Source organism: Coregonus clupeaformis, unplaced genomic scaffold (assembly GCF_020615455.1).
Source record: "Coregonus clupeaformis isolate EN_2021a unplaced genomic scaffold, ASM2061545v1 scaf1029, whole genome shotgun sequence".
Classification (NCBI taxonomy): Eukaryota; Metazoa; Chordata; class Actinopteri; order Salmoniformes; family Salmonidae; genus Coregonus; species Coregonus clupeaformis.
In genome coordinates, this window is record NW_025534483.1 from 128,387 (window position 1) to 138,888 (window position 10,502).

General features: G+C 43.6%; 1 protein-coding gene across 1 annotated transcript; it reads right to left on the reverse strand.

The window, feature by feature from the left end:
• Nucleotides 1-2,097: 2,097 nt before the first annotated feature.
• LOC121561482 (gastrula zinc finger protein XlCGF52.1-like) lies at nucleotides 2,098-7,761 on the reverse strand. Its single transcript, XM_045217363.1, has 2 exons — nucleotides 7,680-7,761; nucleotides 2,098-3,275 (listed from the first exon to the last, which is right to left on the reverse strand). Exons 1-2 carry the CDS (start codon nucleotides 7,759-7,761, stop codon nucleotides 2,161-2,163), a joined length of 1,197 nt encoding a protein of 398 aa, XP_045073298.1. The 3' UTR covers nucleotides 2,098-2,160.
• Between the last annotated feature and the right edge of the window lie 2,741 nt (nucleotides 7,762-10,502).

A 10,502-nucleotide genomic window follows, 5' to 3' on the forward strand; every position in this document is an offset into this window, starting at 1 on the left:
GATTACAGCATCGAGTCTTCTTGGGTGTGATGCTACAAGCTTGGCACACCTGTATTTGGGGAGTTTCTCCCATTCTTACATTTACATTTTAGTCATTTAGCAGACGCTCTTATCCAGAGCGACTTACAGTTAGTGAAAACATATATATATTTTTTTATACTGGCCCCCCGTGGGAATCGAACCCACAACCCTGGCGTTGCCAACGCCATGCTCTATCAACTGAGCTACATCCCTGCCGGCCATTCCCTCCCCTACCCTGGACGACGCTGGGCCAATTGTGCGCCGCCCATGAGTCTCCCGATCGCGGCCGGCTGCGACAGAGCCTGGATTCGAACCAGGATCTCTAGTGGCACAGTTAGCACTGCGATGCGGCGCCTTAGACCACTGCGCCACTCAGGAGACAAGCTTCTCTGCAGATCCTCTCAAGCTCTGTCAGGTTGGATGGGGAGCGTCGCTGCACAGCTATTTTCAGGTCTCTACAGAGATGTTAGATCGTGTTCAAGTCGGGCTCTGGCTGGTCCACTCAAGGTTATTCAGAGACTTGTCCCGAAGCCACTCCTGCGTTGTCTTGGTTGTGTGCTTAGGGTCGTTGTCCTATTGGAAGGTGAACCTTCACCCCAGTCTGAGGTCCTGAGAGCTCTGGAGCAGGTTTTCATCTGTACTTTGCTCCGTTCATCTTTCCCTCGATCCTGACAAGTCCCTACCGCTGAAAAACATCCCCACAGCATGATGCTGCCACCACCATGCTTCACCGTAGGGAGGATGCCAGGTTTACGCCACCCGTGACGCTTGGCATTCAGGCCAAAGAGTTCAATCTTGGTTTCATCAGACCAGTGAATCTTGTTTCTCATGGTCTGAGAGTCCTTTAGGTACCTTTTGGCATATTCCAAGCGGGCTGTCATGTGCCTTTTACTGAGCAGTGGCTTCCGTCTGGCCACTCTACCGTAAAGGCCTGATTTGTAGAGTGCTACAGAGATTGTTGTCCTTCTGGAAGGTTCTCCCATCCCAACAGAGGAACTGTGGAACTCTGTCAGTGGCCATCGGGTTCTTGGTCACCTCCCTGACCAAGGCCCTTCTCCCCCGATTGCTCAGTTTGGCCGGGCGGCCAGCTCTAGGAAGAGTCTAGGTGGTTCCAAACTTCTTCCATTTAAGAATGATGGAGGCCACTGTGTTCTTGGGAACCTTCAATATTACAGAAATTTTTTGGTACCCTTCCCCAGACACAATCCTGTCTCGGAGCGCTACGGACAATTCCTTCGACCTCATGGCTTGGTTTTTGCTCTGACATGCATTGTCAACTGTGGGACCTTATATAGACAGGTATAATCGTAAACAATATGATTTCATGTGCCATGAACAAAAACACTAAATTCTCAGTCAGAAACATAAGTCAGAACACAGCCTCACTATTCTCTCATGTGATTTTATTTCTATTCAGATGAAATTACGCTGCATTAATAAAATCCTTTTTTACAATCAGCACCAGTTCTCTCTGACATGGTGGAATAATCCTGATGGAAACAGTCATGAGGTAGTGAATGTTTTTCATGTCAACAACTTATCAATGTTATCAGAACATCACATTTTCATACACCTTTAGCTTGAGGACTTTATTATACAAATTAACTAAATGAAACACAAGTAAATTCAAAAGGTTTCAATGTTAGAATCAAGAAATGCACATGCTATGAATCGAGTTCATCATTTACATTTTGCAATATCCAAATCATGTGATCAAATTCATTTTGCAATATCCAAATCATATATCCAATCAATTTCAATCAAATTCATTTAGCAAAAGCCTAATCTTATATATAAAATCAAAGTCTATAGGTTTCAAGGTTAGAATCAAGAAATGCAAAGTTCCATTCATCTATATAATAATTTACATTTAGCAATATCCAAATTATATAATGAACAACTGAGGGTTTATACCTGTAACCAATGCATTAAAGTTCATAACCAAAACAAAATACACATTTTATAGTATTTAATCTGATTTTAGACATGATCAGGCCTCGAGGTGAAAAAACTAAAATATGCCCATTTTTGAGTAAAAATTCATATAAACAAAATGATTTCATGTGGCATAAACAAAAACACAAATTGGCAGTTAAAAACATAAGTCAGAACACAGCCTCTCTATTCTCTCATGTGATTTCAGGTTCTCTGACTGGGAAATTGTCCTTCCACACAGAGAGAGAGCAGTGGTGGGGCTTTTTTCGTGTGTATTCTCTTATGCTCCTTCAGGCTCCTTAACCAGGTAAAACTCTTTCCACACTGGGAACATTGGAATGGCTTTTCTCTTGTGTGTATTCTCTCATGCCTTTTCAGGTTAGTTAACTTGGTAAAACTCTTTCCACACTGGGAACATTGGAAAGGCTTTTCTCCTGTGTGTGTCCTCTCATGAGCTTTTAGGGTAGCTAACACGGTAAAACTCTTTCTACACTGGGAACATTGGTAAGGCTTTTCTCCTGTGTGTATTCTCTCATGCCTTTTCAGGGTAGCTAACACGGTAAAACTCTTTCCACACTGGGAACATTGGAAAGGCTTTTCTCCTGTGTGTGTCCTCTCATGAGCTTTTAGGTCCCCTACTCGGGAAAATCTCTTTTTACACTGGGAGCAGTGGTAAGGCTTTTCTCCTGTGTGTTTTCTCTCATGCACTTTTAGATACCCTCTCTGAGTAAAACTCTTTCCACACTGGGAACATTGGAAAGGCTTTTCTCCTGTGTGTGTCCTCTCATGCTCCTTCAGGATCCTTAACTGAGTAAAACTGTTTCCACACTGGGAACATTGGTAAGGCTTTTCTCCTGTGTGTATTCTCTCATGCCTTTTCAGGTTAGCTAACACGGTAAAACTCTTTCTACACTGGGAACATTGGAAAGGCTCTTCTCCTGTGTGTGTACTCTCATGAGCTTTTAGGTCCCCTACTCGGGAAAATCTATTTTTACACTGGGAGCAGTGGTAAGGCTTTTCTCCTGTGTGTATTCTCTCATGCTTTTTTAAGTGCCCTATCTGAGTAAAACTGTTTCCACATTGGGAACATTGATAAGGCTTTTCTCCTGTGTGTATTCTCTCATGCCTTTTCAGGTTATATAACATGGTAAAACTCTTTCCACACTGGGAACATTGGATAGGCTTTTCTCCTGTGTGTGTCCTCTCATGAGCTTTGAGGTCCCCTGATCGGGAAAATCTCTTTTCACATTGGAAGCAGTGGTGTTGTCTCGCTGGTTTGGGCGTCTCTGGGTCTGGTTCCGCTGAAGGGCTCTTCCCCGCTGTCAGAGTGAGAGTCTGGTCTCTCTCCTGCCAAAGACAAAGAGTATTTAGTTAAACAGAGACTTGAATGAAACCTCCACATGATAAAACTGTCTTCCTATGATGTTTAACCTAGACTAGATCCCTAAATAAAAGAGCAGAGCTTGTCATCACAGAGTGGCTGTAGTGCTTTGTAGACTGGGTAAATCCATTTGAATTCAATACATTTTTGACAGCATCCCTTTTGATTTAAAAAAAGCTTTCCTTACATGTTTGCCTATGGAAGAAGTGGTAAGAAAGTGACTTTTTGTAACTGAAAGCCAAAACATTCATGAGATAAAGGGATGTAGCTCAGTTGATAGAGCATGGCGTTTGCAACGCCAGGGTTGTGGGTTCGATTCCCACGGGGGGCCAGTATAAAAAAATATATATATACAGTGGCGATTTTGCAGGTTTTCCTACTTACAAAGCATGTAGAGGTCTGTTATTTTTATCATAGGTACACTTCAACTGTGAGAGACAGAATCTAAAACAAAAATCCAGAAAATCACATTGTATGATTTTTAAGTAATTAATTTGCATTTTATTGCATGACATAAGTATTTGATCACCTACCAACCAGTAAGAATTCCGGCTCTCACAGACTTGTTAGTTTTTCTTTAAGAAGCCCTCCTGTTCTCCACTCATTACCTGTATTACCTGCACCTGTTTGAACTCGTTACCTGTATAAAAGACACCTGTCCACACACTCAATCAAACAGACTCCAACCTCTCCACAATGGCCAAGACCAGAGAGCTGTGTAAAGACATCAGGGATAAAATTGTAGACCTGCACAAGGCTGGGATGGGCTACAGGACAATAGGCAAGCAGCTTGGTGAGAAGGCAACAACTGTTGGTGCAATTATTAGAAAATGGAAGAAGTTCAAGATGACGGTCAATCACCTTCGGTCTGGGGCTCCATGCAAGATCTCACCTCGTGGGGCATCAATGATCATGAGGAAGGTGAGGGATCAGCCCAGAACTACACGGCAGGACCTGGTCAATGACCTGAAGAGAGCTGGGACCACAGTCTCAAAGAAAACCATTAGTAACACACTACGCCGTCATGGATTAAAATCCTGCAGCGCACGCAAGGTCCCCCTGCTCAAGCCAGCGCATGTCCAGGCACGTCTGAAGTTTGCCAATGACCATCTGGATGATCCAGAGGAGGAATGGGAGAAGGTCATGTGGTCTGATGAGACAAACGTAGAGCTTTTTGGTCTAAACTCCACTCGCCGTGTTTGGAGGAAGAAGAAGGATGAGTATAACCCCAAGAACACCATCCCAACCGTGAAGCATGGAGGTGGAAACATCATTCTTTGGGGATGCTTTTCTGCAAAGGGGACAGGACGACTGTACCGTATTGAGGGGAGGATGGATGGGGCATTGTATTGCGAGATCTTGGCCAACAACCTCCTTCCCTCAGTAAGAGCATTGAAGATGGGTCGTGGCTGTCACGCTCTGGCTCCGGGACTCTGTATATTGAGCCAGGGTGTGTTCATTATTTGGGTGTATTTCTATGTTTGTATTTCTGTTGGGTTCATTTCTATGTTTGGTCAATGACTCCCAATCGGAGGTAACGAGTGTCAGCTGTCGGCTCGTTATCTCTGATTGGGAGCCATATTTAATCTGTATGTTTTCCTGTGGGTGTGGTGGGTTTTTGTTCCTTGTCAGTCATTGTCACTGTGGACTTCACGTATCGTCATTTGTTTTGTTGTTTTCGTGTTACGCTTTAATATAATAAAGCATCATGTTCGTGCAACGCGCTGCGCTTTGGTCTACTCCTTTTGAAGACGATCGTGACAGTGGCTGGGTCTTCCAGCATGACAACGACCCGAAACACACAGCCAGGGCAACTAAGGAGTGGCTCCGTAAGAAGCAACTCAAGGTCCTGGAGTGGCCTAGCCAGTCTCCAGACCTGAACCTAATAGAAAATCTTTGGATGGAGCTGAAAGTCCGTATTGCCCAGCGACAACCCCGAAACCTGAAGGATCTGGAGAAGGTCTGTATGGAGGAGTGGGCCAAAATCCCTGCTGCAGTGTGTGCAAACCTGGTCAACCAGGAAACGTATGATCTCTGTAATTGCAAACAAAGGTTTCTGTACCAAATATTAAGTTCTGCTTTTCCGATGTATCAAATACTTATGTCATGCAATAAAATGCAAATTAATTACTTACAAATCATACAATGTGATTTTATGGATTTTTGTTTTAGATTCTGTCTCTCACAGTTGAAGTGTACCTATGATCAAAATTACAGACCTCTACATGCTTTGTAAGTAGGAAAACCTGCAAAATCGGCAGTGTATCAAATACTTGTTCTCCCCACTGTATATACATGTGTAAAAGACACCTAGGTCTCAATATATTTTCCCATGACTGTGTTTTTGTATTTTAATGAGTATATGTTTGAGAACAAGTATTTGATACACTGCCGATTTTTCAGGTTTTCCTACTTGCAAAGCATGTAGAGGTCTGTAATTTTTATCATAGGTACACTTCAACTGTGAGAGGCGGAATATAAAACAAAAATCCAGAAAATCACATTGTATGATTTTTAAGTAATTAATTTGCATTTTATTGCATGACATTGGTGGTCCTCTGTAGCTCAATTGGTAGAGCACGGCGTTTGTAACGCCAGGGTAGTGGGTTCGATCCCCGGGACCACCCATACGTAAAAATGTATGCACACATGAGTGTAAGTCGCTTTGGATAAAAGCGTCTGCTAAATGTCATATAATATTATTATAATAACGCCAATATTCCTCTTATAAACAGTCAACCAGGAAGCCATCTAACACCCCCCTGTATATAGCCTCCCTACTGTTATTTCCCATTGACCCTGTACCGGTACCCCCTGTATATAGCCTCCCTACTGTTATTTCCCATTGACTCTGTACCGGTACCCCCTGTATATAGCCTCCCTACTGTTATTTCCCATTGACTCTGTACCGGTACCCCCTGTATATAGCCTCCCTACTGTTATTTCCCATTGACCCTGTACCGGTACCCCCTGTATATAGCCTCCCTACTGTTATTTCCCATTGACTCTGTACCGGTACCCCCTGTATATAGCCTCCCTACTGTTATTTCCCATTGACTCTGTACCGGTACCCCCTGTATATAGCCTCCCTACTGTTATTTCCCATTGACTCTGTACCGGTACCCCCTGTATATAGCCTCCCTACTGTTATTTTATTTTACTTCTGCTCTTTTTTCCCCCCTCAACACTTTTTGTTGTTGTTGTTTTATTTTACTTTTTTATTTAAAAATAAATGCGTTGTTGGTTAAGGGCTGTATGTAAGCATTTCACGGAAATGTCCACACCTGTTGTATTCGGGCGCATGTGGCAAATAAAATTTGATTTGATTACTCCTGGTGACTTTCCAGACTTCATTGAGGTGATGGCTGTTCTCATATCAGATTCTAGTATAGGAGCATCCAAATCCTTTATTTGATCTGGGGACACCCCCTGGGGAAAAAAGGCATTCAATTTAACTGGGTCTAAGTTACATTCAGACTTATATAAAGAGTCCAATAAAAGTCATAAAACACATTGTTAATATCTTTGGTACCAGTCAGTACCTCCACACTTCCACTTTTGATACCTGGTATTACAAAACTGGCATCTTTTTTGTTTCAATTGTCCAGCCAATAATGGACCTGTTTTTTTCACCACTTTCATCAAAGCAGAAACATATTCAGCCTTTTTTGTTACAGATCTCACGTCATTGAAACTTCAGATCACAGACTTGTTTCAATAGGGATTTTTCCTCGGAGAACTATTTTTCGCCAACTCTTTAAATTTGAGACTTTAGTTTTTTTCCAACTCTTTCTCCCTTTTCTTTCTGCTGGTGTGTGCTATTATTGTGCCCCTAACATAAGCTTTAGTCCTTCCAAGTCACCTCTCTCTTCTCCCGATACGTTCCCTTCTGCAGCCGCCAGTACTCTCTCTCCAGATCCCTGAGAAAGCGGATGATGATCGGTCTAAGGCGGCTGATTCTCCCGTGGTATTGTTGCTAGGGAACGGTGGACTCCGTTGAAGCTCGGATTTGTCCAGATCCACCGCAAGAGCTTCCCAGATAATTCGTCTCACGCATTCCCGCGGCCTGCTATCCTCCAGACCCCTAAAAGTCTTAAATTGAGGAGCCTGTCTCGGTTAGCTGAATCTTGAACGCTTCTGCGGAGATCCTCATACGGTTTGGCGTTCTTCTCGACTTCCTTAAATCAGTCGGTCGTTGTCGTCCTCCAGCGTTGATCTCTGACCCTCTGCCTCATATTGCCTCTGTAATAGGACCGATACATCTTCTTGCATATTCATCTGAGATCGCTTGACCTGAGAAAACATCAGACTCAAGAGATTCAAGAATGGTGCTTGACTCTACCCATTTCTTCCATGGCCTTCTGCAGGGATGATTGCAAGGCCGACAACAAGCTGGGTTCTATGTTCTGCCCTTTCAAAGTCATACTGGCTGAAGTGTGGTCCTCTGTAGCTCAGCTGGGAGCGCACGGCGCTTGTAACGCCAAGGTAGTGGGTTCGATCCCCGGGACAACCCATACACAAAAAAAAAAAAATGTATGCACGCACGACTGTAAGTCGCTTTGGATAAAAGCGTCTGCTAAATGGCATATTATTATTATTATAAGTGCAACAAGAGGTAGACGGTTAGCCGCTGCGCTAGCGATTGTGCTACGAGTGTTGAAGCTGAAATCAACGCAGACATTGTCGAAAAACTTAGATAAAACAAAACAACAAAATCCCTCAAAAAACAATGATACTAAATTGACTATTCTATCGAACTTTGAGGAAACTGGGAAGGTTTTATCGGGAGGCTCATTTCAGACAACCACCTTGCTTCCCAACATCCCGTGACTCAAGAGTTGTGTTTATTTTGATGGTCGAGCGAGAGTTGGTCACCATCTGGATGTCACAGTGACTTACCAATTAGTTCCTTCCGCTTTCAAGACAACTGAGGAATCGGTCATTCTGACATTTCCGACTTGAACACTCATAGAAACATTTCCTTGTTTTCCCCACTTGGAAAATATCGGAATCGACCAATAGGAAGCTCTACACAACAAACTTCCATACACTTTAACTATGAGGTTCCGAGTTCTCTTGAAAGCACCAACACGTTACTGATTTCAGGAGCAGGAAGACGAGCAGTGCGAACGACCATTACACCTAATAAAATACCAAATCACCGGTGTTCGAGGTGCATGCCGGCCTCAGGTGCTTCCCACTGGGCAGCTGTATCACGGTGTCGCCGGCGGTAGTTAACGTGGCCAAATGTTTTCCTCCAAGTTGTAAGCAGCACAACAGCCTGAACGGCAAGTCTGTGTTTCACAACATCGGTACACTGTGTCCTTAGCCCCGGCCTGCGGAGCACTGCTTTACGCCGAGGGAAGTAGCTAGTTGGCTAACCTCGTCCCACACTGCGTGGAAGTGTCTGGGAAGGAGATTACTAGCTAGCTAGCACAAGCTAGTGTAGCCCTAGAGGAAGAGAGAGAACCAACTCACGGGAATATCTCTCCTTCCAGCAGGTGGAGTTTTTGTATGGAGGTCAAAGAGCTGGTCCAAGTTGGTCAACAAAATGAATGGCTTACGTGCTACGTGATGTTTACTTGATCGAATAGAAGTTTCGTAATGCTTAAGTTGTTCTTAGTGTACTGATAAGTAGGACACGTGACATACCGACAACTTTGAGAAAAAACACTATAGGAGATGGCTTTGCAAATTCATAACATGATGCTAGTAGCATAGCATCTCTCTCCATTGAATTGACGAGCGAACTCCAAATATCCAAAGTGAAAAACACATTTAAGGCGGTACTTACTGGTGTTAATCAGATCTCCTATCTCCTCCTCTTCATCTTTCAACGTGACAGTAATCTCTCCCTCCTTCTTCACTCCAAAAACGGCATCCTCCTCTATCTCTTCCTCCTCTTCTTTCACTGTAACATCCTCCTCCTCTTTCACTCTGAACGCGTCTTCCTCTTCTTTCACTGTAACATCCTCCTCCTCTTTCACTCTGAATGCGTCTTCCTCTTCTTTCACTGTAACATCCTCATCCTCTTTCACTCTGAACGCGTATTCCTCTTCTTTCACTGTAACATCTTTCTCTTCTTCTTTCACGGTAACAGTCTCACCCTCTACTTGTTTTTGTATTGTAACATCCTCCTCTTCCTCCTCCTCTTTCACTAGAGCTTCTTTCTCCGTCCAGCAGACCTCCTCTTCTTTAGCAGGAGGAGAGTAGCTTAGTGAGCTCATGGTCGGGGATGTTAGCTAGCTAGGCTAGTGCTAACTTAACCAGCCAGCTATTTTTTTATTTATTTCACCTTTATTTAACCAGGTAAGCCAGTTGAGAACAGGTTCTCATTTACAACTGCGACCTGGCCAAGATAAAGCAAAGTAGTGCAATAAAAACAACACAGAGTTACATATGGGGTAAAAAAAACATAAAGTCAGAAATACAACAGAAAATATATATACAGTGTGTGCAAATGTAGCAAGTTATGGAGGTAAGGCAATACATAGGCTATAGTGCAGAATAATTACAATAGTATTAACACTGGAATGCTAGATGTGCAAGAGATTATGTGCAAATAGAGATACTGGGGTGCAAAAGAGCAAAATAAATAACAATATAGGGATGAGGTAGTTGGGTGGGCTAATTTCAGATGGGCTGTGTACAGGTGCAGTAATCGGTAAGGTGCTCTGACAACTGATGCTTAAAGTTATTGAGGGAGATAAGAGTCTCCAGCTTCAGAGATTTTTGCAATTCGTTCCAGTCGTTGGCAGCAGAGAACTGGAAGGAATGGCGGCCAAAGGAGGTGTTGGCTTTGGGAATGACCAGTGAGATATACCTGCTGGAGCGCAGACTACGGGTGGGTGCTGCTATGGTGACCAATGAGCTAAGATAAGGCGGGGATTTGCCTAGCAGTGATTTATAGATGGCCTGGAGCCAGTGGGTTTGACGACGGACATGTAGTGAGGACCAGCCAACAAGAGCGTACAGGTCACAGTGGTGGGTAGTGTATGGGGCTTTGGAGACAAAACGGATGGCACTGTGATAGACTACATCCAATTTGCTGAGTAGAGTGTTGGAGGCTATTTTGTAAATGACATCGCGCGAAGTCAAGGATCGGTAGGATAGTCAGTTTACGAGGCATGTTTGGCAGCATGAGTGAAGGAGGCTTTGTTGCGAA